Genomic DNA, 15,006 nt, shown 5'->3' with positions numbered 1-15,006 from the left:
ATTTTAGTGAAAATTGGGCTTTTCCAGTTTTCCATTTTCACCAAAATTAATAGGGTTCTGCCCTTTGATGTCTAGAACACCCCCAGCATTTTTTGAAGTGATCATATGCAGTTTTCAAAAGTTATCAAATTTCAGACTGAAATAAGGCAGACATTTTTATCAGGGAGAGTAATTAACAATTGGAACAATTTATCAAGCTCGTGGTTGATTCTCCATCACTGGCCATTTTTAAATCAAGATTGGATGTTTTTCTAAAAGCTCTGCTCTAGAATTATTTTGGGGAAGTTCTCTGGCCTGTGTTATCCAGGAGGTCAGACAAGATGACCATAACGGTCCCTTCTGGTATTAGAATCTGGGGCATTTCTGTCTCTGAGTATAGCATAGGGCTTCACTTGACTTGGCCAATGATTTGGGATCGTTTGGTTTGGGAACTAAGAATGTGTGTCCTATCTCTAAAGGAGTCTCAACCAGAAAAATTTGGAAATCATAGATGCGTAAGTGACTACATACATGGAGTCTTTGAGATTTAAAGAGACACACCCTGAGCTTGCACTCCTGCTCTACAGCTCTTGAAATGGTAATGGTCACAGATTTCAAACAACTTGGGCCCCAATGTTCAAGTTCCCATGGATTGGGTACCTAGCTCCCTAGGATCCTCTGAAAATCCTAATCTAATATTCAAATATCAAATTAGCACAGACATACATTTCATATGTACATGCAATATTCAGAGTAGTATATGCACCACTATTTCAGCAGGTTTCTATACTAAAAAAATGCCCTAAACTAGTTTTTAAAAATACGAAAAATGCTAGGTGGAGAAACTACAGGTTTCAGATCACTTTCCATCAAAGCTCGTTCCAATGATCCATGCCACAACTATGTTTATGCCAACACCAATCTTTGATTCTAAAAGGTAATTTGTAGCTAGTTTATTAGAATTATTTTCTTGAAACAATCTCAAAGTTTGTTTGTATTTCCACCCAGACTACTTACACTCCTGTACATGCGAGCAGGGTGTGGCAGTACCAGACGGTGCACCGTCTGATTGGTCACAATCAAGATGACAACGAGATTCTGTGTCTCACACACGTGCACTCCTCCAGGTAAGAGGCTACAGTTCTGGATTTTGAGCCGAATGGCATTATTCAAGAGGTTTATATCCAGAGACTCCTCCACCAACTCCAAAGTGTCTCCAGAAGTGGTCCTGAAAAAAATAAAAAAGCTTTTTATGTTGACGATTGTGAGGCCTCTCAGGTCAGCAGTGATCAACACAACACAGGTTTAGACTCACAGGGCAGGTCTACACTGGAGTGGCACCACTGCAGCGCTTCAGTGAAGATGCTACCTACCCAACAGGAGGGCTTCTCCAATTCACGTAGGTACTCCACCTCCCAGGGAGATGGTAGCTAGGTGGATGGGACCTAGTGCTGTCTACACCAGGGTAGTGTCAGTTTAATTGCATTGCTCAGGGGTACGGATCTGTCACACCCCTGAGCGACAGTTATACTGACCTAGTTTCCTAGTGTCAACCTGGCCATAGACTCTGCAGCAGGCAGACAAAAGTATCCTGCTACAGGGAGCCATGGGCTTGTTCCCACTAACTATTACTCAGGATCGCCATGCAGCAGTTCATCCCATTCAGCAAAGCACTTGGGCACATGCTCAAATCCGATCCATTGACTTTAACGGGACACCTTGCACTGAACTGGCATCGCTATTGCCCCCCACCCCACAGGGGAAGAGCAGCCTGAGACACATGCCTAGGGGGCAATCCCTGCCCAGCGGCAATACTCGCCATGGGGCAGGCAATATGCACACCGGGGCAGGAGCAACATGGGGTGTGCCTTGCAGGGTCCCTGATACCCATGCGCCCTCCCCCACCGCTTACCAGTGGATGAAGCGGTTCCTAGTGACTGACACCAGCTGGGCGCTCTCCTGGTAGCAGAACCCGCCAGCGCTGTCTGCGTAGCGCCCGGCTCCGGGGCCCAGGCTGGCACCTGCGGGGAAGGGAAGGGGTGAGTGTGGGCAAGGCGGGGATCCGGGAGGGGAGACCGTGCGGCCCTCAGGGTGGGCTGGTGGCAGGGGCAGCCCGGGCGGGGGGAAGGGTGTCGTGGGAGCTGTGGAGGAGAGGCCGGGGTGGTGGGCCCGGGGACAGGCGAGGGGTGTCCAGGGACAGAGAGGCTGGGCGGGGAGGGGGGGTGTCCCAGGGGCAGGGAGGCCGGGGGGGGGTGTCCCGGGGGCAGGGAGGCCGGGGGGGGTCCCGGGAGGAGAGGCGGGAGGGGGGTGTCCCAGGGGCAGGGAGGCCCGGGGGGGGTGTCCCGGGAGGAGAGGCGGGAGGGGGGTGTCCCGGGAGCAGGGAGGCCGGGGGGGGGTGTCCCGGGAGGAGAGGCGGGAGGGGGATGTCCATGGGCAGGGAGGCCGGGGGGGGTGTCCCGGGAGGAGAGGCGGGAGGGGGATGTCCAGGGGCAGGGAGGCCGGGGGGGGGGGGTGTCCCGGGAGGAGAGGCGGGGGGGGGTGTCCCAGGGGCAGGGAGGCCGGGGGGGGTGTCCCGGGAGGAGAGGCGGGAGGGGGTGTCCCAGGGGCAGGGAGGCCGGGGGGGGTGTCCCGGGAGGAGAGGCGGGAGGGGGGTGTCCCGGGGGCGGGGCCGGGACGGCCAGGCGGGCAGAGGAGTCCCGGGGGCGGGGCCGGGATCCCGGTACCTGGCGGGCTCAGCGCGAGCTCCCGGACCCGGCGGCGCGGGCCGCGCTCGGCCCCGCTCAGCTCCAGGCAGCTCCGCTCGGCCAGCGCCGCCGCCATGTTCCCTTCCCGCGCGCCGCGCGGCCCCACGGGAAGGCGGGGACGGGACCGAGGCGCGAGGGGGCGGGGCCACGACCCCCGCGCGGAAGCGGCCCAAGGACGCGCCCGCTCCGCCCACTGGCGCGCGGCGCCCCGTGACCCCCCACGTGGGTGCGCCGAAGTCATCGCGCGAGAGCCCGGCCCGCGGGCCAGTCCCCGGCCCGGCCTGGGCACGCGGCAGCCCCGGCGCCCGGGCCCGGAGAGTCCAGATTTCCCGGTCCGGGTTTAATCCTTTTCCCCGCCGCGGCCCCAGTAGTGACGATGGGAAGTAGATGAAGAGCTGGGCCAGGCTGCTCTGAGGGCACGTGGGGGTCTGGGTCTGGGTCTGGGCTGCGGGCGCCTATTGCCCGCCCCTGCCTTGCACGGGGGGGTAGGGAGGTGACTTGCGGAGGCACGAAGGGTCGAGTGCCCCCCCCCCCGTGCCAGCAGCCAGCCTGGGCCGGGAGAGGAAGGGCCTGGGCCAGAGGCTTTTCCAGCCCCGCTGGCAAGCGAGCCCCCGGGTCGGCTCCTGTCCCCAGAGGCTGAGCCTGGGCAGAGAGCAGGCTGCTGCTGCCGCCCCTCCCCAGCCAGGCTGCGCCTGCCGGCTCTCTGGGGCAGCTGGGTGTTCTAGGGGCGGGGGGGGCTCCGGCTTGCTCAGCCGCGGTCCTGGAAGCCAAGCCCTGGGCGGGAAGGTAGCCCACTCCTGACACAGCCGGGCACACTGCCAGGCAGCTGCTGCACTGCACCAGGCAGCATCCTGGAGTGGCTCTGTTCTGCTCCCTGCCCAGCTCTGGCTGCCAGAGACCCCCGCCCCCACACACACACAGGTGAGGTGAGGTGGGGAGAGCAGGGCCCAGGTTGTGGGGGCGGAGGAGACATGTGGGGATGTCACATGTCCTAATATGGGGGGGACACCAGTCATTTACTGTGCAGAATAGCTGGCTGAAGCACAATTAGGTTTGCCAACTTTCTAATTACACAAAACCGAACACCCTTGCCCCACCTCTAGCCCCATCCCTTCTCCGAAGCCCCCCACCAATAGGCACCCCCAACCTGATTCCACCCCTGCCCTGCCTTTTCACTGCCCCCATTCCAACCCCTTCCTCAAAGTCCCTGCCCCTATTGGACACCTCCCCAAATCCCTGCTCCGGCCCCACCTCTTCCTCCTCGAGTGCACTGCGTTCCCCCTTCTCCCTTCCAGCACTTGCTGGGGGTGGGGGGGGGAGAAGTGGGCACACAATGCACTCAGGGGAGGAGGCCGATGCGGAGGGGGAGGTGAGCTGCCGGTGGGTGCAGAGCACCCACCAGTTTTTCTCTGTGGGTGCTCTAGCCCCGCAGCACCCACAGAATCAGCGCGTATGCCCGCACTCACTCCATCCCCCTTCCCTCTGTCACTTGCTCTCCCCCACCCTCACTCACTTTCACTGGGGATGAGGGGTTTGGGGTGCAGGAGGGGGCTCTGGGCTGGAGCCGAGGGGTTTGGAGTGTGGGAGCAGGTTCAGGACTGGGGCAGCGGGTTGGGGTGCAGGAGGGGGCTCAGGGCTGGGACGGGGTTGGGGTGTGGGAGGGGGCATGGGGTCGAGGCTCCAGGAGGGAGTTTGGGTGTGGGAGAGGCCTCAGGGCTGGGGTTGGGGTACAGGAGGGGATGCGGGCTTCAGGAGGGAGGTTGAATGCGGGAGGGGACTTAGCACTGGGGCAGGGCATTGGGGTGCAGGCTCTGGGACGGAGTTAGGGTGTGGGAGAGGGTTCCAACTTGCATCTGGGGTGCAGGCTCCAGCCAGGTGGCACTTACCTCATGCAGCTCCTAGTCGGCAGCACAGCAGGGCTAAGGCAGGCTGCCTTGGCTCTGTGCGGCTCCCAGAAGCAGCAGACATGTCCAGCCTAGCTCCGGGGTTCAGGGGTGGCAGGTGGCTCCATGCCCACAGGCTCCACCACCACAGCTCCCATTGCCCCCAGTTCCTGGCCAGTGGGAGCTGCGGAGCCGGCGCTCGGGGCAGGGTCAGCACACACAGCTTTCCTGATCGCCCCTGCACCTAGCAGCCGCAGGGACATGCCAGCAGCTTCTGGGAACCGCGCCTCAGCCCTGTTGCACCACCAACCGGACTTTTAACCGCCCAGTCAGTAGTGCTGACCAGAGCCGCCAGGGTCCCTTTTCGACCAGGCGTTCCCCAAGCACAATCAAGTGTTCTCTCCTGGGCAGCCAAGGCCTCTAACTGAAGTAATGCAGGGTTTTCCCCAGACACCTCAATACTATGTGGTTAAGCCCCTTTGTTTTCAGTTTAAACTGATTTTTACCAAAAAATTCTCAGGTTTTACAAAAAGTATTATTCTTTTTTTTTTTTTTCTGATTTTTACCTTGCTTTTGTATCATTCAAATATAGAAAAAATAGCTTGTTTGATTAGGAAAATACAACATATGGCATGAGTTATATGTATTACGCTAATACATTAGTCTATGTGTGTGTATGCAAAGCTGCCTGCTGAAGTAAGGCTCTGTGTTGGTCTGGAAGATACACTAAACAAAGAGGCACGCATGCAAGCTCTGAAGTGCGTGCCCATCTGAACGTATCGATGAATCTCACGTCCACCACGTACACATTTCAAGCTGTTAGCAGATAGCAGTTTAAAGAATTGACACACACTAAAATGAGAAGAAAATGAAGATCTGTGTCAGAACATGTTTCAGAACACAAGCAATTATTCAAATGTTTAAAAAAACAAAAACAGGAGAAAAAGATGAAGTTGAGTGTATGCGCTGCAAACAGTGTGGCCCAATTATTAAATGTATTTAGAGGCTAATAGTTCTAAGTCTACAGCAGTAAACTTTTTATTCAAATAAAAGTTTTATTTGGGGATTAAAGGTATATTGTTTTCTTAAACTCAGAGGTGGCATTGTGTTGGGGAGAAACAGAAGGTAGGCAGGGAGGGATATATCAGTGGTTTGAGCATTGGCCTACTAAACCCAGGGTCGTAAGTTCAATCCTTGAGAGGGCCACTTAGAGATCTGGGGCAAAAATCAGTACTTGGTCCTGCTAGCAAAGGCAGGGGAATAGAATCAATGACATTTCAAGGTCCCTTCCAGTTCTAGGAAATAGGTATATCATAAATTATTAGCTTTTAATTCTGCAGCAAACCACACTGATGAACAGAATTCAAAGCATTAAGCTGTGACTCTATATGATTTTATGCTAATGAGTTTAAATATAATGTAACTGAAATATGCTTCATGCAAAAGGTCTCTTGTAAGATATCATTACAACTCTTATAATCTACTGAGTGTGGTTATCCTATTCGTATAAATGTACCACTCTTGTATCTGAAATTAGAAGTATAAAATATAACTCTGAGGGCCTATTGTAATTATGCAAAGTGTGGGCCATTAAAGGTGGTTTGGAATCCTGATGGCTCCCACTCACCAGGACAATTGTCTGTAGATGGCTCTGTTGTAAGTTTTCCTGTATATGTGTGTGCTGGCAAGTGGGTAATGAAGTCTTACAATTACATGTGATCATGTCACTTGAACTGGAATCCATCTTTAACCTGGTGCTTTTCCACTGAGAAGGAGTGGGTGGGAACCCAGAAGGAGACAAAGGATTCTCGCCTTATGCAAAAGATGTATGAGTGGGTGGAACAGAACAAGGGGCAGCCATCATGAGGAATCCCCTAGCTACCACCTGGCCTGGAACAAGGGCTGTACCAGGGGAAAGGATTGTGCCCAGACTAGGAAGACGTCAAGTCTATAAAAGAAACGTATTGAAACATCTCTGAGGGTGAAATTTTATCTGTATTCAGTTTTATTACTGTATTAGGCTTAGATTTGCGTGTTTTATTTTATTTTACTTGGTAATTCACTTTGTTCTGTCTGTTACTACTTGGAACCACTAAAACCCTACTTTCTGTACTTAGTAAAATCACTTTTTACTTATTAATTAATCCAGAGTATGTATTAATACCTGGGTGTGTTAGGTAAAAAGCAAGTCCTTACTTACCTCTCCAGCACCCGAGTTTGTGCGGAGTTGGTATGGGGCTCAGAAATCTGTCAGAGACCAGACAACAATTCGTTGATCAACGGGCTCACACCATCCTTAGCTTACAAAAAAGCTTCGGAGTAAGTGTGGCAAGTTTATTAGGGGTGAGCATCAATATTTATACACAGAAGTAAACAAAGTGATTAACAGATCATAATGGTCATGCATAATCAATCAAGATTCTACAGGATAAAACAGGTTAAAATGTAAATTAGAAAAGACAAAGGAGGAGATGGCTACTTATTGGGAGGGGGAGGTGTCATGAGTAGTTCACAGGTCAGAGCTTTGATTAAAAGTTTCAGATAGAGACATCAAGTCTGGATTAAGTTTAAACTCATAAAAAGTTCAGACTCAACATTCCTCCATTTGTAGCTTTGGGATAACTATTTACCAAAAGCTACACCCCATTTTAAGGAGCCAAGGGCCGCTTGGCAATTTCAGCCTGGGCCAACTCGAAGAGAGTAAGGCCTTTGGCTGAAGTAGGAAAAGAATAAACTGACCCACATGAGTTTATGAGGGAGGGGACACACTGAATACAGCAACACAGTATTATAAGGATTACTATGGCCCCAACAATACCCACCAAGAGTTTTTTAACCCACCCAAATCCAGGCAGCCAATTCCATAAGGCTCCCCACCAATCATAAGGTGGCTGGCCAGAGGAGTAGTTCTTAGCCATTTCCCTTAGATGTTTGGTACGTTGAAAAGTGTCAGGGTAGGTGTCGTTTACAAAAACACAGCATTCTTCATTTATGAGGGCCCAAGTTCCTCCTTGGGCTGCTAACATTATGTCTAAAGCCATTCGGTTTTGCAAAGCTAACTGGCGCAGCTGGGACATTTCCCCGGCCTGATTCTCAAATAGGGTCGCAGTTTCATTGGTTAAAGATTCTAGTAGTCCCTGTAGACGGATGACACCACCCCTCAAGCTAATAAGACCAGCCCACCGCTGCCACGACAAACCATCACGGATATTAATATCTCTGAAGGTTTCACGGATGTTACGAACGTGGGGGAAATGGGGGGGGTGAGGGAGATGCGAGAAGGCGGTGTGAGCCACGCTAAACAACATGACCCTGCCCAATCAGGGGAGAGAAAGTAATAAGCTTTGGGCCCGCACACCCAGTATGTTCCATACATTGCGTTTCGGGTATTCCATTTCTCAAAGTAGGAGGTAACCCACCACCCGTTGGACCACTGTTCCCCTGGTAACGCAGAGGGGTCGTTGTGCGAACCGCAGAGGCACAATTTGGTAGTGGTGTTTTCAAAGTGCAGTGTAGTACTGCTTGAGCAGTTGTAGAAGGCAATCGTATATCCCTTAACAATTAGTTGGACACCCTCGTGATCTGAGCAGGGCTTCTTAAAAGCTGACTCTGAAGGCTTGCCCACCCATGAAAAAGTTGTATCGGGGTGAGGGATCCACATATGGGATAAGTGGGATGCGCAAGGCTTGAAGCCAAGATTTTTACTAAAGGCGGTGCCATTAAAATACATGTTGCATTTACTGGTTCCCACAAAAGTTGACCCCTTTTCTTTAACAAAACACAGTGATCCTGTCTGATTGGTTACCCTGAGATATCTGTTAATTGGCACTCCTGTTTTGTCCCATGTAAGATTGTGTTGGACTGGATCTTTTACTTTAGCCAGTGGCATCCAAGTCATATTAGCAGTAGTCAGGGGAATGGGTGTGAAGGGGAGTCCCTGTTCTGCATTTACTGGAAATTGAGTACATACCCAGCAATTACTTCTATTTCCTAAAATACGAGTTTTAACCTCGTGGGAATATCTAATAAAAGCATTATCTTCATAAGCAGAAAATAAACTAAAAAGGCATAATAAAAAACATACAGTTGTCAGAATAAAAGGTCCTCTCATTTTTTCGAGTCAATTTAAGTCTGATGTCTGAAAGAGGTAAGCTGGTCCACTGGTCAGAGGCAGTATCCTCAGTGGTGGCAAGAGCTGCTGGTCCATCACTGTGGTCCACTACGGCTGGCTTGACGTGGGAGTGGTGGATCCAGGATTTGCGTCCTTCCAGGAACACTGCAGTCTGGGTTGTTAAAAGAACCTGGTGGGGTCCAGTAAACCTCGGCTGGAGGGTGTCGCCACGAACGAACTTTTTGGCCCAGACGAAGTCCCCTGGTTGGAACGGGTGGATCGCTTTCCAAAGGGTACGGAGGCGAGCCTGTAGGGAGAGAAACTGGCACGCGGTCATATGATCCCCTCCCAATAGTGAAACATCAGCACGTGGTAGCGCCCCGCCTTTGAAAGGGGGGTGTCCATAGAGCAGTTCAAAGGGGGATCATCCCAATACACGGGTTGGGCGAGTACGAAGGTGAAACAGGACCAAGGGAAGTACCTGAGGCCAGTTTAACCCTGTTTCCTGACAGTATTTAGCCAATGTAAGCTTAAGTTCCCTATTTATACGCTCAACTTTTCCACTAGACTGGGGGTGGTAGGGTGTATGAAAGGAGTGTGAAATGCCCAGTCCTTGTTTTAAACGGCCAAGGACATTACCAGTAAAGTGGAGTCCGCGATCTGAATCAAGTATGAGAGGGACGCCAAAACGGGGTACAATGTCTTTAAGGAGGATCTTTGCCACTGTGGCAGCAGTACAATTAGCAGTAGGAAAAGCTTCGACCCATGAAGTCAGAAGGCAAACCAAAACAAGGAGGTGCTTTTTCCCAAAAGCCTTTGGCATATCTGCAAAGTCAATTTGAAGATGTTGAAATGGAGCAGCAGGCGGAGGTTTTTCACCCTTAATTTTGTTAAGAGGCGGAGCAGGTTCATTACGCTGACATGTGCTGCATGCTTTCACTATTGACAGGCAGTAGGGTTGAATGCCTGGAGCATACCAAAAGCGAGCGATGGTGTCCACAAGGGCGTGCGTGCCGTAGTGACCCCCCTTATCATGGTGCCAGCGAACTGCCACGGGGTATGTGGAGCGAGGGAGGCAGGCTCGGCCATCCGGCATAAGCCAGGTCCCTTTGACCAGAGTGGCTCCGAGGCTTTCCCACGACTGTAGTTCAGCAGCGGGTACCAGTACAGGGTAAAAGCATACTTGCTATCAGTAAAAATGGTAACGGTCTTACCAGCGGCCAACTGGCAAGCTCGGGCCAGGGCATAGAGTTCGGCGGCTTGGGCTCCCCAGTTGCCTGGCAGTGAGGCGGCCTCTTGAATGTCCCATTCAGAGGTGACTGCATAACCGGTGAAACGCTTGCCATTAACATAGAAGGAGCTTCCGTCCGAGAAGAGGATGCAATCAGGGTTGTCCAGTGGCACGTCAAACAGATTGTTCTTTATTTGTAAGATGCTATGAACTACTTTCACATAGTTGTGCTGATCCTGGAGGACTGGCAGGTCAGGAAGCAAGGTAGCTGGATTAAGGGGCCCACACCTTTCAAAAATTAGGTTAGTGTCTTCTAGGAGTTCGGCCTCTAGCTGCTGCTGACGATGGGCCGAAAAGACTTGGGTCGTGCCCCTACGCAGAAGGGCTGACAAGGCATGAGAGGTCCAGACCGTGGTAAAATGACCCAGGGTCAGGCTCTTTGCCTTTGTGATCAGCAGGGCAGCTGCTGCCAGAGTCCGGGTGCAGGATGGGGTTCCCTGAGCGACAGGGTCGATCTGCTGGGAGTAAAAAGCAAGCGGGAAATGGTGGGGCCCGCTCAGCTGGGTAAGGATGCCACTAGCAATTCCGCCCCTCTCGTGGACAAAAAGGTGAAAGGGTTTGCTGTAATTGGGGGGGCGGAGAGACATGGAGGAGGCCACACTGTCCTTGAGTAACTGAAAGGCTTGAATCGTGTCTGGGGACCACTGCAAAGGGTCAGGAGCAAGGTTAGCAGTGAGTCGGTGGAGCGGTTTGCTCAACTCCCCGCAGGACGGCAACCAAGGGCGACAGAAGCCAATTAATCCTAAGAAACCTCGAAGTTGTTTCTTGGTGTTTGGCAGAGGGCAGTTTTGGATAGTCTTTATGCGGACTGGGTCCATTTGTCTCCCCTCTGGGGTTAACAGGAAGCCCAGATATCAGACCTTCTGTGAGACCCACTGAATCTTGTTAGGGTCTACCTTGTGGCCTCTGGTGTGTAGGTATAATAAAAGTGCCTTACCATCGATGCGGAGGGCGGCTTCTTCGCGGTTACCTAGTAGGATGTCATCTACGTATAGGACTAACGTGGATCCCTGCGGACTGGTGAAGCCTTCCAAGTCGTGGCGGAGGCATTGGCTGAAAATCGTGGGGCTGTCTCTGTAGCCTTGAGGAAGTCGTTGCCAGACATAACTTTGTCCCTCCCAGGTGAAACCAAAGAGATATTGAGAGTCTGGGTGCACAGGAATGCTGAAAAAGGCTGATTTTAAGTCAATAACAGTGAACCACTCAGCATCCCAGGGGATTTGGCTGATGATAGTAGCTGGATCAGGAACTACTGCATGAAGAGGGACCACATACTGATTAATAACCCGTAGATCCTGTACAAAGCGCCAACGAATAGGGTCTCCGTCCTTTTTAGGAGGCTTTTTGACAGGCAGTATAGGGGTATTACAGGGAGTGCGCTGAGGGCGGACTAGCTTTTGTGCAATGAATCCCTCGACAATGGGGCGGATGCCCTCCCGGGCTTCCAGCGACAGGGGGTATTGGGGGACTGACGGGGGGGCTAAGGAGGGCTTCACTTGAATCCTTACTGGCTCTGCCGAAAGGAGCAGGCCAACATCAGTGTCAGAAATTCCCCAGAGGGTTAAAGGCAAGTCAGTGAGGTCAGGGGAGAGAGAGAGGGGGGATTTCCCAATTACCCTGAGTTGGGGCTGAATCTCCTAACACTGTCATCAATAATCCTACCCCTTCAGGAGTGCAGGTTAAAGTAGCCTCAAGCTTACAGAGTAAATCCCAGCCCATCAAAGGGATCGGACAAGCTGGGGAAAAAAGAAAACGGTGAGAAAAAACATTTATCAGCATAAATAACATTTAGAGGCAAAGTGAGTCCCAGAGACTGTGGGTTGCCTTCCACCCCAGTTGCAGTTTTAACCTCAGAGGATAGCCAGGGAGAGGGGGCATGATTTAAAAGAGAGAAAGTAGCTCCAGTATCAATGAGGAAAGAGACAGGCAGTCCTTGGACTGAAAGGGTTAGACGAGGCTCTTTGCTGGGAGGGGAGAAAGTGAGGAAGGAGCCGGCTAAAGACATTAAGGAAATAAGACCATCACATTGTTTGCCTTCGCCCCGGGGTACCGTCATTGAGAAGGCTGAGTTTGCTGCAGCTGCTGCTGTTGCCCGTAGTTGATCCAGGCCTGAGGAACGGGCTGGGCTGGTGGTGCAGGGGTGTATTTGTCCCTGGTGTAAGTATCTGCGGATGCGACCGGACCCTCTGGGCGTCCCCAGGGGCATTCACGTTTAAAGTGACCGGGCTGTCCGTACTGAAAACAATTTCCTGGTGGCTGGGGTTGCCAGGACCCTCTTCCCCGAGCACCCTGAAATTCCCTGCCACGGCCACGGCTTCTGCCTCGAATACCACCGCGAAAAGCTAAAGCCATCAACTTATATTCTTCCTTTTTCTCTTTCTTTTTACTACTTTCCCTTTCTTTCTCCCATGCAAAACTCCTTCCGAGGTGTGCCCCTCCAATTCCTCCTTATCCCTCTGCAGAGATTCCAATTTGGAGTCCTGCAGATTCCCCTCTGCGCTCTGGAGAGAGTCCCCCTGTGGAGGAATAGGGGCAGGTGCAGTGGGGACCAACTGACGAGTTAAAACACGCCGTGGTTTACACCCTTCATCGAAATAACATGGAGGGGGTTCACTCTCGGGAGAATACCTGACTGCCATAATTTTTAAAGATTTCCACAGCTCTGCTGCTGTGTCCCAACAAAACCAGTAACATAACTGTCCCGGATGGTCTTTTTCGATCTGGCTCCTTACTCCTCTTAAGGCAGCCTGTTCGAAAGAGCCATACGAAGGCCACCTCATCTCCGGGTCGGCCAATACCGCGGTATACCCAGTCCAATTCCTTACACACAGTGTGTACAACTTCCTCCTAGACATTCCTGTCTGTACTGGGAGTTTCCCTTCATTCCATAACTTATTTACAATCCCCAGCGGACTCTCAAGAGGCACGCTAGTCCCTTGACCCATGGTGTCTGACAGGAGCCCTCCAACTGGCGTTTATCCTGCTGTCCAGTACACGACCCCTCAATATTGAATTGGCTGGGAGAAATCTCCCGTGGTGCCTGCCAATTCATATATGAGTGGTCTGACCACTGGACAGAGGCACCGCACCAGAAGGAATCCCGGACGAGCCCCCAAATTGTTAGGTAAAAAGCAAGTCCTACTCACCTCTCCAGCACCCGAGTTTGTGCGGAGTTGGTATAGGGCTCAGAAATCTGTCAGAGACCAGACAACAATTCGTTGATCAACGGGCTCACACCATCCTTAGCTTACAAAAAAGCTTCGGAGTAAGTGTGGCAAGTTTATTAGGGGTGAGCATCAATGTTTATACACAGAAGTAAACAAAGTGATTAACAGATCATAATGGTCATGCATAATCAATCAAGATTCTACAGGATAAAACAGGTTAAAATGTAAATTAGAAAAGACAAAGGAGGAGATGGCTACTTATTGGGAGGGGGAGGTGTCATGAGTAGTTCGCAGGTCAGAGCTTTGATTAAAAGTTTCAGATAGAGACATCAAGTCTGGATTAAGTTTAAACTCATAAAAAGTTCAGACTCAACAGGTGGAGGGGGCAAACAGCTGTGCATATCTCTCTATCAGTGTTATAGAGGGCGAACAATTTATGAGTTTACCCTGTATAAGCCTTATACAGGGTAAAACAGATTTATTTGGGGTTTAGATCCCATTGGGAGTTGGGCATCTGAGTGTAAAACAGGAACACTTCTGTAAGTTGCTTTCAGTTAAGTCTGCAGCTTTGGGCAGGGCTGCCCAGGGCGGGCAAGTGGGGCAATTCGCCCCAGGCCACGCAAGGGCCCCCATGAGAATGTCGGAGGCTCCCCTCCCGGCCCCGCTCCCGCCTCCACCTCCCCCCATCCCCCAGCACCTTAGCGTGCCGCGTCCAGGAGCAGCGTGGCTCAGGCAGGGCCTGAGCTCCTCCCGCTCAGAGCTGCGTGGTAATGGGGCGGGGCTGCGAGCTCAGGTCCCACCGGAGCCAGGCTGCTGCAGCGTTGTCCAGGGCCACTCCTGGACGTGGCGCACTGAGGCTCCAGTCAAGGCGGGGCCCGGGGGGGTTGGATAAGTCCTGGATAAGTCCAAGCCGGAGAGAAGCCGCGGCCCTGCACCTGCTGGAGACAGAGAGCACCAGCACCCGCAGCCTCAGAGTTCTCTCTCCCCTGCTGGGCACTAGGCGGCGCACATCAATGCACCACATTGGGGACCACTGACTTAAACTGACCAGCTTGACACCCCGCTATACTGCGACCCCACATTTATCGCAATGGAATTTTTTGGACCCCAAACATCACCTTATAGCAGGGTTTTACTGTATTTCTGTAACACCAGCAGGTGGGACTTCTGGAGCTTGGTGCATGAGCTAAAAGCTAGCTGCCTAGTAGCTAAGGCTATAGAGCAGATTCATTTTATCACTCTCTCTAAGTGGTCTTGATGCCACTAGATGGGACACAGCACCACACCACACCCAGAAGGTGTGTGGGTTACGTTTACACTGTAAAAAAAAAAGAAATAGTATTTTTCAATTCACTGAATACAAGTACTGTAGTGCAATTGTAGATAAGAAGAGGGCAGCATTATCTCCTGTAAAAGTAAACAAACTTGCTTGTCTTAGGAATTGACTGAACAAGAAGTAGGACTGAGTGGACTCATAGGCTCTGAAGTTTTACATTGTTTTGTTTTTGAGTGCAGTTATGTAACAAAGGAATCTACATTTGTAAGTTGCATTTCATGACAAAGAGATTGCACTACAGTACTTGTATGAGGTGAACAGAAAAATACTATTTCTTTTGTTTATAATTTGTACAGTGCAAATATTTGTAATAAAAAATAATATACACTTTGATTTCAGTTACAACACAGAATACAATATGTATGAAGATGTAGAAAAACATCCAAAATATTTAATAAATACCAATTGGTATTCTATTGTTTAACAGTGTGATTAAAACTGTGATTAATTTTTTTAATGGTGATGAATTTTTTTTAGTTAATCATGTGAGTTAAC

At 51.3% G+C, this 15,006-nt stretch overlaps 1 protein-coding gene across 2 annotated transcripts in view; it reads right to left on the bottom strand.

Annotated features, from left to right (window-relative positions):
• NUP160 (nucleoporin 160) overlaps positions 1-2,846 on the bottom strand; it is a 54,168-nt gene extending 51,322 nt beyond the window's left edge. For both annotated transcript variants that reach the window (XM_045015911.1, XM_045015912.1), the window contains exons 1-3: positions 2,703-2,846; positions 1,892-2,000; positions 997-1,207 (exon numbers count right to left, since the gene is read on the bottom strand). In XM_045015911.1, coding sequence (XP_044871846.1) covers positions 997-1,207; positions 1,892-2,000; positions 2,703-2,799 — 417 coding nt within the window. In that variant the 5' untranslated portion in view covers positions 2,800-2,846. The remainder of the gene's footprint in view (positions 1-996; positions 1,208-1,891; positions 2,001-2,702) is intronic.
• Between the last annotated feature and the right edge of the window lie 12,160 nt (positions 2,847-15,006).

This window comes from Mauremys mutica, chromosome 4, assembly GCF_020497125.1.
Source record: "Mauremys mutica isolate MM-2020 ecotype Southern chromosome 4, ASM2049712v1, whole genome shotgun sequence".
In the NCBI taxonomy this organism is placed as follows: Eukaryota; Metazoa; Chordata; order Testudines; family Geoemydidae; genus Mauremys; species Mauremys mutica.
This window is presented reverse-complemented; position numbering and strand designations above follow the sequence as displayed.